Raw genomic sequence first — 14,440 nt, 5'->3', positions numbered from 1 at the left:
CCACACAGTAGTGTTCTCTGTCCCTGTGACGGAAGTCCCTTTGGGCGGGAACCTAGAATGCCTTGGGGAGGTTAGGAAACCCTTGTTTCAGCTCCCCATGCACCTCCTATGTCTAAGGTACCCTGTGTCTATTAGGGGCACAGGGTGACCAAGAACCCCAGTCTGATCTGTACTAATCGGACTCGCTGTACAACCACACCGGAATGTTTATATATATATATACCCTGTTTCCCCGAAAATAAGACCTAGCGTGATTGTCAGTGATGGCTGCAATATAAGCCCTACCCCCCAAATAAGCCCTACCCTGTTTCCCTGAAAATAAGCCCTACCCTAAAAGTAAGACCTACAAGGACTTCAAGTAGGGTTTATTTGGGGGGTAGGGCTTATATTGCAGCCATCACCAACAATCACGCTAGGTCTTATTTTCGGGGAAACAGGGTATATATATATATATATATATATATATATATATATATATATATATTACATAGTAGGTGAGGTTGAAAAAAGACACAAGTCCATCAAGTATATATACATACATATATATATATATATATATATATATATTGTATATTATCTCAAACTGTTGTGGGCTCTTTGCTGGGTAGTTTGGGGTATTCCATTGTTCTATTGTGTCTGTCTGCCTTGGGAGAAAAGTAAAAGCAGCTCTCCCTGCTGATTGGTCAGTCTACCCCGCCCTGAATACAAAGGGAGGAGGGATTGTCCCGCGTGTTACCTCTGTGTACTTGTGTTTCAATAAACAGTCCATGTTCAGCAGCCAAAATGAGTACTGCCTAGTTCTTGGTTGCAAGCAGTTGGAATATCTGATATCTGTATTCAGACTGGAAGGAAGCGATATATGACGAAAGCACTCAAGCAGAGTGTGGGATGTTTCGTTACTGTCCCTCCTTCAAATCATTCCCCACAATAGTGTTTTCTGCCCCCACCAGTAGCAATCTTTGTCCCCCCTTTTACATCACCCCCCCACAATAGTGCCCTCTGCCCCCCAAAGCAGCATCCTCTGCCCCCCAAAGCAGTGTCCTGTGCCCCCCACAGACGGGTAGATTGTGTTTGATGGGTTTCCGCCCCCCCGGTCAAAAACAACACAGCAGCAATCTCTAATGTGACACCAGCCAGCCATTTCTAACAGTCTCCTGCAATCTGTTCAAATTCAAGAGTGAGTTGTGGCCATAAGTCAGGTTTACACAAATGGACTCACAACAATTACTTTTTAGCATGAATCCCACAATTAGGGAAAAAGCAGGACGGTTCAGAATTATTTAGCATTTTGCTAAAAATGATCAATCCCTATAAGACGATTAACGTCAGTGATTGTACAATATTTATAGGCACGGTCACCTACACATGCACTGTGCTTGTATGTTGTACTTCCGACATCCTTCATTCAGACAAATCCCAAATCCCTACTAAGATGACCGGTACTCACTGATTCTGCTCCTCACATTATTCACTTCTTCCCCCAAGGATTTGGCTTCTGCAAACCTAATAAAAACAAAAGAATTGATTATTATTAATGATAATGCCCATCATAATAATCCAATAGGAAGACAGAGGAAACAAATACAAATATACAGCATGGGTTTGCACTGAAGTAGGAAACCTTTCAAAAGATTCAGGTATCTTCCATTCACACTAAGCAAAAGCTTCCATTTTAAATGCACTATATTGTCAAAAGTATTGTGACGTCTGCCTTTACACGCACATGAATTTTAATGGCATTCCACTCCTATGCCCCGTACACACGGTCGGACATTGAACGGACATTCCGACAACAAAATCCATGGATTTATTCCGACGGATGTTGGCTCAAACTTGTCTTGCATACACACGGTCACACAAAGTTGTCGGAAAATCCGATCGTTTCTGAACGCGGTGACGTAAAACACGTACGTCGGGACTATAAACGGGGCAGTAGCCAATAGCTTTCATCTCTTTATTTATTCTGAGCATGCGTGGCACTTTGTGCGTCGGATTTGTGTACACACGATCGGAAATTCCGACAACGGATTTTGTTGTCGGAAAATTTTATATCCTGCTCTCAAACTTTGTGTGTCGGAAAATCCGATGGAAAATGTGTGATGGAGCCTACACACGGTCGGAATTTCCGACAACAAGGTCCTATCACACATTTTCCGTCGGAAAATCCTATTGTGTGTACGGGGCATTAGTCCGTAGGGTTCAATATTGAGTTGGCTCCGCCCTTTGCAGCTATAACAGCTTTAACTCTTCTGGGAAGGCCGTCCACAAGGTTTAGGAGTGTGTCTATGGGAATGTTTTAGATGAGAAGGCCTGGCTCGCAGTCTCTGCTTTAATTCATCCCAAAGGTGTTCTATCGGGTTGAGGTCAGGACTCTGTGCAGGCCAGTCAAGTTCCTCCATCCCAAACTCGCTCATCCATGTCTTTATGGACCTTGCTTTGTGCACTGGTGCGCAGTCATGTTGGAACAGGAAGGGGTCATCCCCAAACCTTTCCCACAAAGTTGGGAGCATGAAATTGTCCAAAATGTCTTGGTATACTGACGCCTTAAGAGTTCCCTTCACTGGAACTAAGGGGCCAAGCCCAACCCCTGAAAAACAACCCCCCCCACACCATAATTCCCCCTCCACCAAATGATTTGGAACAGTGCACAAAGCAAGGTCCATAAAGACATGGATGAGCGAGTTTGAGGTGGAGGAACTTGACTGCACAGAGTCCTGACCTCAACCCGATAGAACACCTTTGGGATGATTTAGAGCGGAGACTGTGAGCCAGGCCTTCTCGTCCAACATCAGTGCCTGACCTCACAAATGCTCTTCTGGAAGAATGGTCAAACCTTCCCACAGACACACTCCTAAACCTTGTGAACAGCCTTCCCAGAAGTGTTGAAGCTGTTATAGCTGCAAAGGGCGGAGCCAACTCAATATTGACCCCTACGGACTAAGACTGGGATGTCATTAAAGTTCATGTGTGTAAAGGCAGGCGTCCCAATACTTTTCACAATATAGTGTATATTCAGCTCAACATCTCGGTTTTTTGTGCAAGAATTACAAATTAGCATTGTTCGGACTCCTTAGGAAATCCAGGTGAATTGTGGCATTTATTTTCAGCAAATAGGATTTTATCCACCTCTTATATCTGAATATATAAAGTACTGTGCAAATGTTTTAGGCAGGTTTGAAGAATTGTAGTTAAGTAAGAATTCCTCCAAAAATATATATTTTAATGTTTATTTTTATCAATTTACCAAATGCAAAGTGAGCCTACAGAAGAAAAATCTAAATCAAATCAATATTTGGTGTGACTTTCCTTTGGCTTCAATTCTTACACTTGCACAAAGTCAGGGATTTTGTAGGATTAGAGTCTGGTTTATGATTAACCAATTATACTAAGCAGGTGCTAATGATCATCAATTTCACATGTAGGTTGAAATACAGTCATTGAATGACACAGAAACAGCTGTGTAGGAGGCTTAAAACTGGGTAAGGAACAGCCAAACTCTGCTACTAAGACAACATTTCATGTCACAGGTTATACACCATGGCAAGACTGAGCACAGCAACAGGACACAAGGTAGTTATACAGCATTAGCAAGGTCTCTTCCAGGCAAAGATTTCAAAGCAGACTGAGGTTTTAAGATGTATTGTTCTAACTCTTTTGAAGTACAAAGAAACGGGCAACATTGAGGAGCATAGACGTAATGGTCGGCCAAGGAAACTTAATACAGCAGATCAAAGACACATCATGCTTACTTCCCTTCCACGTTGGAAGATGTCCAGCAGTGCCATGAGCACAGACCTGGCACAAAAACCAGTGGGATCCAGGTACCCCCATCTACTGCCCGGAGAAGTCTGGCGGAAACCAGTGGGACCCAGGTACACCCATCTACTGCCCGGAGAAGTCTAGCGGAAACCAGTGGGACCCAGGTACACCCATCTACTGCCCGGAGAAGTCTAGCGGAAACCAGTGGGACCCAGGTACACCCATCTACTGCCCGGAGAAGTCTAGCGGAAACCAGTGGGACCCAGGTACACCCATCTACTGCCCGGAGAAGTCTGGCGGAAACCAGTGGGACCCAGGTACACCCATCTACTGCCCGGAGAAGTCTGGCGGAAACCAGTGGGACCCAGGTACACCCATCTACTGCCCGGAGAAGTCTGGCGGAAACCAGTGGGACCCAGGTACACCCATCTACTGCCCGGAGACGAGTGGCCAGAAGTGGTCTTCATGAAAGAATTGCGGCTAAAAAGCCAAACAAGGCTAAGTGACTCAACTATGCAGGAAAATGTAGGAACTGGGAGGCAGAAAAATGGCAGCAGGTGCTCTTGTCAGCCCTTCCTTCTTAGAGCTCTGTGCTCAGCGGACGGTTAATTGACAAGGACTCTTCCTTCCCCAGTGACTCACCTGGTCTTCATTTCCTGTTCGTCAGCTAGAGCTGCTGGTTATATAAACTCCTTGGATCAGATCTTCTGTGCCTTTGCTTTGGTCAACATATCCGGACTCTCCATGTTGTGTTTGCCTGTGAAAGACTTGCTTGGGTGACTTCCCTTCTGGTTCCTGATCCTGTTTGCTGCACCCGACTTCGCTGATCTCTGGACTCCTGTTTCTCTGGCTTGTACTGACTACCCGTCCTGGTTACCGAACTCTGGCTATGTTTTGACTACGTTTGCCCTGTTAATACCATTTTATTAAATAGTGTGATTTTTTACTGCACTTCTGTCTCAGTCTGATTCATAGTTCCTGACAGCTCTGGAATGAGTCACAATGTGAAATATTTGACTGTAGCAAGAAGCAGTTTGTTGGGGGAAGGCCTGGAGAGCAGTACAATAATGAGTGTCTGCAGCCAACTGTGAAGCATGGTGGAGGTTCCCTGCAAGTTTGGGGCTGCATTTCTGCAAATGAAGTTGGAGAGTTGGTCAGGATCAATGGTGTCCTCAATGATAGGTAATATAGGCAAATATGTTTCCATCCTTTGATCACCACTTCAACTGCTTTTTTTTTTCACTTTCACTGATGCAGGGGCATTTACTTCCACCAACCTCCAACATCGGGGAATTACTTTATTCCTACAGGACACAGTCCAGCCCACCAACAGTCTGACAAAAGTACACTTAAGCCTCAAACACATTGTCGGATTTTCGGCAGGGAATTGTGTGATGACAGACTGTTTGCCTAAAATCCCACCATTAGTACGCTCCTTCAGACAATCGTTGCCCAACTTTCAGCCAACAAATGTTGGATGGCAGGCTAGTAAATTTTCGGCGGGCAACGGTCTGTTGTCAGATTTTCGTCTCGTCTGTACACAAGTCTGTCACACAAAAGTCCAAAGTACAAACAGGCATGCTCACGGAATCAATGCTTACCAAACACGACATTAGCAGAAGGTGCCCAAAGGGTGGCGCTCAAGAGCTGAAATTCCGCATAGTACGCCACTACTTTCGTGTTTGTTGGCCGACAATTGTGTGCCCTTAGTATGCAAGACAAGTTCCTGGCACACGCCCTTTGGACAAAAGTCTGACGCTCTGTTGGTGAACAATCCGATCATGTGTACGAGGCTCAACTCTTTGGACCCCCTGTTTTAGAGGCTCTTGGTTTGCATCTTTGCTGAAAGTAACCAGTGGTTTGCACACAACACAGCTCTATTACTCACCCCAATCCTAGTCAATGGCTCACTCCAAAGTTTTAGTCAAGGTATGCCTCACAACAAGTACAGTATCTGTGCTATGCTATCTCTTTAGCTCTTTCACAGTGCTTTATGAATCCTTTGTGTAGTATATTATTGTTTCTCATGAATATACACACACCTATATATATTGTGAAATTGGGGCGATTAAACTCAAGTAGCAGGTGCATTTACAATAAGCTGCGCCAGTCCAAACTGTAGTTTTAAGGGGGTGGCAGCCCACTTTTATTGAGTAGAGGAAAAGTTCACTTATACATCAGTTGCCCACACAGAAGTTTCTTTCACATAACATGAATTAATGAAAATACCAAGCCACCTGGCTTACGTGTTGGCAGCACTGCTGCTCTCCTCCTACCAGTCCTTTGACTGTGTCATTCATCTCTCTCGGCCCACTTGGCTCTCTAGCCTTCAGTCGCAGCCCCCTGCTGCATGGCCCACCTCTGGCCTAAGGATGGGGGTTCTCCTGACACCCCTGATAGGAGCTGAATAACTCCTGGAACCGAGACCTGCTGTCTCCTAGCTCGTGGATGGGTCCTCTGACCCCTCGATGAGACCTCTATCCCATGGTTTCTAGCTGGACCTTCTGACCCCTCAATGAGACTTCTGGCTGGGGCCCCCCTGACCCCGGGTGAGACCTTCCATCTCCCACACTGGGAGCGGTCTCCAAACTAGAAGCTGTCTCCAAAATGGGACCGGATTATATAATGACCCTGCACACCTGTCTGGTAAGCCAGGCTGCAGGCATCTAGCAAAACCTGGACCCAGGATCGAACGTTCCGATCCAGAACCACAGAATCTGGAGAAATGCTAGTTCAGAAGCTCGCATTAACCCCCAATTAGACTCCTGGGTCCCCTTTTCCAAAATACAGTGACAGAGCCTCTCTCTGTCACACTATATAATAAAAAATAATTATAAAAAAATAAAAAATAAAAGGAAAATAAAAAATGGCCACAAACCATTATAATTTTACTTTAAAACAACACCCAAGTAAAGAGGGGTTAATTTAGAATTGCAAGGTAGAAAAGTGTCTGGGAATAGCGGACACATGAATCATCCTTCGTTTTCAGAGCAACACATCAGAATAAACACTGTGGGCTTTCTGTATAACCGCTCACTGCAATTAGTCAAACCACCTAGTAAGACTGCTAAGAGGCAGAAACCAGAGACAGTGCTGGAGGGTGGCATGTTCTTTAGGAACTTCTACAGCACCACTTGTGGTTTATCCATATCTGATGTCTGGTAAAGCAAGCCTTGATGGAGTATGACTACAGGGCATGCAGGCCCAGAGAAGCCTTGGGTTATGTGGGGCTCTTTCGGCAAAAACAGGGGATCCGGCTCACGTTCGCTATTCTCATTGCTAATGAACACCAAGCCTTTAATATTGGACATGGACGGTCTCTTACTTTTTGCCAGAGGTCTCCAAACTTTTTTAAGTTTTTTAAAGTGATCAAAAAATAAAGTTTTATTGAGCATAATGAAAAGGAGACATACAAATACAGAGTACAACAGGTACTATTCATAAGGTAGATGCATTGACATATTCATAGTGAGTGTAAAACATTGAAGGTCAGAGTAACAGAAAGTACCTGATTTGAATATAACAGAATATTACACACATGGGGGGTTATGATCGAACAGCCCAGTGCATGTCAGCATAACAAGGAGTGTCCGTGGGGGGGGGGACATGAGAAAAAAGGGACACGAGGATAAATATACACATTGTCCTGTGGGGGAAGTTTCCATTGTCAGGTGAGGATTCAGTCCTCAGCAGTGCAGGTGGAGGCATCTTCCAACCACCTGTCCCAAATTTTGTGGAATTTATTTGGGCAGCCCCTATGCAAGTACAGTACTTTTTTTTATAGGGGAGGGTAACATTGTTGGCCCTAATCCATTGTTGGATAGTTGGGGGCGACTCTCTGATCCAGGTCCTGGCTATCTGCATTCTAGCCAGAAACAAGGATTCTTGCAAAAAGTAAGTGTTTGTCCTCCTCAGAGATGGAGAGGAGGCCCAGTAGACACTGACATGGGTATAGAGTCAGGAGGGATCCCATGCGATCCTGGAAGAATTTGACCACCAGTGACCAGTATCCTGGAACAGGAGGTGATAGAATGTGCCCCTTGGATCTCCACACTTGGGACATGCTAGAGTGTGCTCCGGCCTATATTTAGAGAGACGAATCGGTGTTAGCTAGGACCAATGGATAATGTAGAGATGAGAGAGACGGTCAGACAGCTTAGGGGACACTAATTTGCAAGAGGCTAGCACCTCCTCCCAGTCCTCATCCATCGTGTCTCCCAAATCCGTCCCCCACCGGCACTTCAATTGATAAGCCAGGGCAGTGGCAGCGGGTAACATGAGGTGGTTGTAGAACAGGGAGATAAGTTTCTTGGGATCCCGACCCGTGACTACATCAGCCAGATATAGCAATTCAAGGCTGGGGATAAAGTCACGGAATCGGGAGTTAAGTGTATGACAGAGCTAGAGGTAATGAATGAGGTTACGTGGTTGGGCATACCAAAACCATCTTTCAGTGCTTGGAACGATTTAACTGAACCATTAGTTATGACCTGCGAGAGATATATAACCCCCTGAGCAATCCATAGTTTGTAATCTGGAACAGATAACAACTCAGGCAAGTGCGGATTGTCCCACAGAGGCGAATGACTATATAATATAGGAGCCTTAGTAATGTTCATAGCCAGCTGCCATATTTTGCAGTGATGGAATAACATGCGACTCCTGTTGCCCGTGTGAGACAACTCGCGGGTACCACGGAGTAGAATCTGGAAGGGGTGAGCCACTGGGCGGGAGGCATGGGAACATACTAAAATAGAATACCTGTTACTGACCTCCTGGTTAAAAGGAAAAAAAAAATGGGAGAACTGGGAAGCAATGTAGAATAAAGCTAGCTCTGGTAATGCGGTGCCACCAAGGCTGACAGGACATTTCAGAGATTGCCATGATAATTTGTGACGGAAGGGACCCCAAATAAACGTGTTGAGAATGGATTCCATAGATTTCAATATATGTGCTGGAATGTATAAAGGGGCATGCCAGAAGATATAGAGTAGTTTAGGAAGGAGTATCATTTTTACCAGATTGATACGTCCCATAATTCCAAGGGGAAGACGGGACCAGGTCTGTGTTTTGTTTTTTATAAGGTCAAACAGGGGTTCAAGGTTAAGGCCTATGTAGTCCATTAAAGGGCGGGAGACTTGTATGTACAGGTATCTAATCTTGGTGGCTCTGACCAGGGGAGTGCGGCTTGGTCAGCCGTGGGGGCACCTATATCCAGTGGGAGGATTTGAGATTTGGTCCAGTTAATCTGCAAACCAGAGAATACCCCGAATTGCTTGATGAGCTGCAAAGCAGCCTGGAATGAAGAGCTAGCGTCCCTCAGATACAGAAGGATGTCGTCAGCATACAGACTGATGACCTCAATCACCTGTCCAATACGGAGGCCTTTGATGTCTGGGTGTGCCTTGCTGGCAATGGAGAGGGGTTCCACGGCCAGAGCGTACAGTAATGGGGATTAAGGACAGCCTTGGTGGGTGCCACGAGAGAGAGAGAAGGAATCTGAAACCCTACTTTTGACATGGATCTTTAAAGTGCCAGTTTACTGTCCTTAAGACAGGACTGTGGTCAGCGGGAGTAGAAAATGCCTCAGCCATTCAGAGTAAAAAAAAGAGGAGTAGAAAGAATAGTGGCCCACTATCAGTGTCAGTGGGAGGAATAGTGCCCCATCATTGGTGTCAATGGGAGGAATAGTGTCCCATCCTTGGCATCAGTGGTAGGAATAGTGCCCCATCATTGGCATCAGTGGGATGAATAGTGTCCCATCGTTGGTATCAGTGGGAGGAATAGTGCCCCATCATTGGTATCAATAGGAGGAATAGTGCCCCATCATTGGTATCAATAGGAGGAATAGTGCCCAAAAATTGGTATCAGTGGGAGGAATAGTGCCCCATCATTGGTGTCAGTGGGAGGGATAGTGCCCTATCATTGGTATCAGTGGGAGGGATAGTGCCCCATCATTGGTGTCAGTGGGAGGGATAGTGCCCCATCATTGGTGTCAGTGGGAGGAATAGAGTCCCATCATTGGTGTCAGTGGGAGGAATAGAGTCCCATCATTGGTGTCAGTGGGAGGGATAGTGCCCCATCATTGGTGTCAGTGGGAGGGATAGTGCCCCATCATTGGTGTCAGTGGGAGGGATAGTGCCCCATCATTGGTATCAGTGGGAGGGATAGTGCCCCATCATTGGTATCAGTGGGAGGGATAGTGCCCCATCATTGGTGTCAGTGGGAGGGATAGTGCCCCATCATTGGTGTCAGTGGGAGGGATAGTGCCCCATCATTGGTATCAGTGGGAGGGATAGTGCCCCATCATTGGTATCAGTGGGAGGGATAGTGCCCCATCATTGGTGTCAGTGGGAGGGATAGTGCCCCATCATCGGTGTCAGTCAAACATTGCCCTGCAGGCCAGATAGAGGCAGGTAAAGTGTTGCATCCAGCCCATGGGTCACAGTTTGGAAAACACTCTTTTACACCATTCCCATGATACATTGTGTTTGTAGAGACTATAAAGCAGCTCCCACTATATTTTTATCTGAGGCTTCTTAGAGGGTCCTGATTAAAGCTGAACTACAAAACCCCCAAATAAAGCATTTGTGTATTTATTTAAAAATATATATTAAATATATTTTCAAATGTAATTAGATTTAGTACCTCAATTTGTCCTAATCTTAGCCTCCTGTAATCTACTGTACACCAGAACTTAGACGGAAGGGCAACACTAGGGGCCAATCACATGACCACGCACAGAGGGAGGAGCCTCATCACTGTCCAATCACAGGCTGAGGGCGGGGCGGTGACCAAAGTGTATTGCTTAACTGAGGTACAGAAAAGTCAGGTCACTAACTCAGCTCCTCTGTCTGTTCCGATATACAGGAATACAAATCAGCTCTTGGACAGTATATGCATTTAATTCCTGTATTCTGGAATCAGCCTGTATGTGGTGGGCCCCACCTCTACCAAAGACCCCATATGAAGAAGAATAGGAAAGATCTGCAGAACAAGGAGAAGCTTCTGTGCTGGAAGCAATGGATGAGTAACACTAATTGGCCTTCCGCTTTCCAACAATCCGGGGTCATTCCTTGCCACATTCCTGGTCCACATGAAATGGATTGTATTAAATGTGATCCCATAATTACCCTGCAGGAAAGCACCGCTTATTTTTATAGAGTTACATCACGGTGGTTTGTAGCCTTCTGACATCTGCTAAGCTAATAAACAATAATTTATTAAACATTCACATAGAAATGTTATATAAAAGCTGTTGTAATGCTGAGCTCGTCTGTTTGAAGGGTCAGTCCACAAGGAATTTACATTTTAGTCCTCCATGAAGTCTGGTGGCCACCCATTGGTTCCTTAGATTTCTTTAGGACCCTAATAATGAGAGAACCTTGTTAAAGTTCCTCTCTCTGTTCTCACTGATTACAGGGTGATAAGTTGCTCCTGTTCACATTGGGGTGTCCCCATAATAAAATATATACAAATCCAGCAGGAACCCCAATGTACTCTTGGGGCACTATTCCTCCCACTGATATGGGACAGTAGTCCTCCCACCGATACCAATGATGGGGCAATATTCCTCCCACCGATACCAATGATGGGGCAATATTCCTCCCACTGACACCAATGATGGGGCACTATTCCTTCCACTGATAACCAATGATGGGGCACTATTCCTCCCACCGATACCAATGAGGGGGCACTATTCCTCCCACCGATACCAATGAGGGGGCACTATTCCTCCCACTGATAACCAATGATGTGGCACTATTTCTCTCACTGACACCAATGAGGAGGCACTATTCCTCCCACTGACACCAATGATGGGGCACTATTCCTCCCACTGATGTGGGACAGTAGTCCACCCATTGATACCAATGATGTGGCACTATTCCTTCCACTGATAACCTATGATGGGGCACTATTCCTCCCACAGACACCAATGATGTGGCACTATTCCTTCCACTGATAACCAATGATGTGGCACTATTCCTCTCACTGACACCAATGATGGGGCACTATTCCTCCCATTGAAACCAATAAAGGGGCACTATTCCTCCCATTGACATCAATGATGGGGCACTATTTCTTCCATAAATAACAATGATGGGGCACTATTCCACCCATTGATACCAGTGATCGGTAGCACTATCACATGTAGAAGAGAAATACCAGAATTGGCCCGGATGGGAAGTGGTTAGTTTGAATGTTATGGAGATGGGAAGAGGGGAGGTGTTCTGTAGACCTTACACACTTTCTGTTCTAGGCTGGCAACGCCACCCTCCATAGATACAATATAGTGAATGAGTGTTGTCACCCTACAATAGGAATCCTGGCAGGATCACCAGGTGACAATAAACCAAAAACTGAAGCAGCCACCACATCTAAGGGCTGGTAAGCTAAAATTCATTATATTTTTAAAACTGGACTCAGGTTTACTTCAAATGTTTTTTTCCCTCTGCTTGAACCTTACCTCTCAAAATATTACAGGGCACAGACAGGAACAATGATATGCACACCACTTTATCTGGGGGGGGGGTTTATGAGCTGTGGCAGCGGCTGGGGAAATGCTTATTTATTCTTCAGATGGAAAGCTAAATCCTCATTGATAATATTTTATGACTCTTAAAAAAGTCTCAGCCAATTATCTGTGTAAATAGTGTTTAAAATATGTCATAAAGAAATCCACAAAGCATGATTTACCCCCAGGTGAGGGTTTGAGTCAGAGGCTATGGGATCACACCATGTGTGTCATGGCCGCCCCCCTCCCCCGTGGAGTAGAGTGGACTCCGGGTATGCTCTCAGAGAATTGAGCCATGACTAAGTCTTCGTACAGCGCAGCTTCTATGAGTCGTCAATCAAAGCCCCGGCCTTTCCTTTAATGTCCCACCAAAAGATGTGAACACAACATCTGGTGGTCTCAGTGATCTGCTGAAGGCCCTCATTTGGCTTTATGAGATGTTTCATATAACATGATCAACTAATGATCAGATGGTATAAAAAAAACAAAAAAATACAAAGGGTCTCCAAACTTTCCAAAGGGCCAGTTTACTGTCATTTAGGCTTCAGGGTGGCCGGACTTTGGACTGTAGAAAACGCCCCCAACATCAGTGAGAGTGAACCATGCCCCATCATTGGTTTTAGTAGGACGAACAATGCTCCATCCTTGGTATCAATGGGAGAAATGGGAGAAATGGCGCCGCATAATTTTGTGTCTGTGGAAGGAATAGTACCCCAAGGGCCAGATAATGGCAGGCACAGGGTCACATCTCGCCATTTGGAAACCATTGACCCTTGTGGAAGGAATAGTGCCCAAATGTTGGTACCAGTAGGAGGAATAGTGTACCGTAGTTGGTATCAGTGGGAGGAATAGTGTACCGTCGTTGGTGTCAGTGGGAAGAATAATGTCCCAAGGTTGGTATCAGTGGGAAGAATAGTGCCCCATCTTTGGTGTCAGTGGGAGAAATAATGACCCAATGTTGGTGTCAGTGGGAGGAATAGTGCCCCAATGTTGGTATCAGTGGGAGGAATAGTGCCCCATCATTGGTATCAGTGGGAGGAATAGTGCCCCATCATTGGTATCAGCGGGAGGAATAGTGCCCCAATGTTGGTATCAGTGGGAGGAATAGTGCCCCATCATTGGTATCAGCGGGAGGAATAGTGTCCCATCATTGGTATCAGTGGGAGGAATAGTGCCCCAATGTTGGTATCAGTGGGAGGAATAGTGCCCCATCATTGGTATCAGTGGGAGGAATAGTGCCCCATCATTGGTATCAGCGGGAGGAATAGTGCCCCAATGTTGGTATCAGTGGGAGGAATAGTGCCCCATCATTGGTATCAGTGGGAGAAATAGTGCCCCATCATTGGTATCAGCGGGAGGAATAGTACCCCCGATGTTGGTGTCAGTGGGGAGAATTGTTCCCCAAGAACTGGATAAAGATAAGTCACATCTGGCCCCCAGGCAGTAGTTTGGAGACAACTGTTTTAGAGCTCAGTAAATGAGATAAGGCTTCCCTTTACAAATAATACCTGATCACATGCAAGGAAAAAAAAAAGGAGTATTTTACTTGGACATGATTGGATAATGGAAGAGCTTCCCCTCATTTACGAAGCTCTGGAGCAACTGCACTTGCATAGTGCAAAGTCTATTTGCCCTTAGTAAATCAACCCCGGTGTGTTTTAGGATTAGCCCTACACATGGTTGCTACAAAACAGCAGGTTAGGCCTCCCACAACTTTGGACTGATCCCGTTCAGATCTGCTGGTAAGAGTGATGAATGCTGTTCACATTCGGAAAGTGCCAACCAGCTTGGTTACAAGAACACATGATGCAGAGCAAAAGAATGATACCTAGGTCTGCATGGGGAGCTTTAGGCCTGTGTCACATTAGTGATCCTGTCACTGGTGACAGCTCACTAATTAGATGCAGCTGCCCCTTAACCCTACGGAAGCTCTTTCTCGGCTTGAAACTGCAGAATCTTGTGTTATTATGGCTATTTTAGTGATTTTAAAAGCATACATATAATTTGAAGCTGGGCTTCCCCAATGAATATGCTAATAAACTAGTTGGATTGGTTCATGAAGCTCAGGACAGGAAGTGATGTAGGCAGGAAGAAGGGAAAAAGGAATTGAAAACAGCCATGTGCTGAACAAAGGAAGCAGAGGAAGTGTTGTAGGACTCCAAGAAG

At 45.5% G+C, this 14,440-nt stretch overlaps 1 protein-coding gene across 1 annotated transcript in view; it reads right to left on the bottom strand.

Annotated features, from left to right (window-relative positions):
- Positions 1 to 14,440, bottom strand: part of LOC141141064 (kinesin-like protein KIF6) — a 550,310-nt gene that overhangs the window by 454,806 nt on the left and 81,064 nt on the right. The window contains exon 9 of the mRNA XM_073628752.1: positions 1,448 to 1,503. Within this exon, the coding sequence (XP_073484853.1) occupies positions 1,448 to 1,503 (56 nt within the window). The remainder of the gene's footprint in view (positions 1 to 1,447; positions 1,504 to 14,440) is intronic.

The sequence above is a fragment of the Aquarana catesbeiana genome, linkage group LG04 (assembly GCF_042186555.1).
Source record: "Aquarana catesbeiana isolate 2022-GZ linkage group LG04, ASM4218655v1, whole genome shotgun sequence".
NCBI classification, from domain to species: Eukaryota; Metazoa; Chordata; class Amphibia; order Anura; family Ranidae; genus Aquarana; species Aquarana catesbeiana.
Note: the sequence above shows the minus strand (reverse complement) of the source record. Positions and strands in the feature narration are given on the sequence as shown.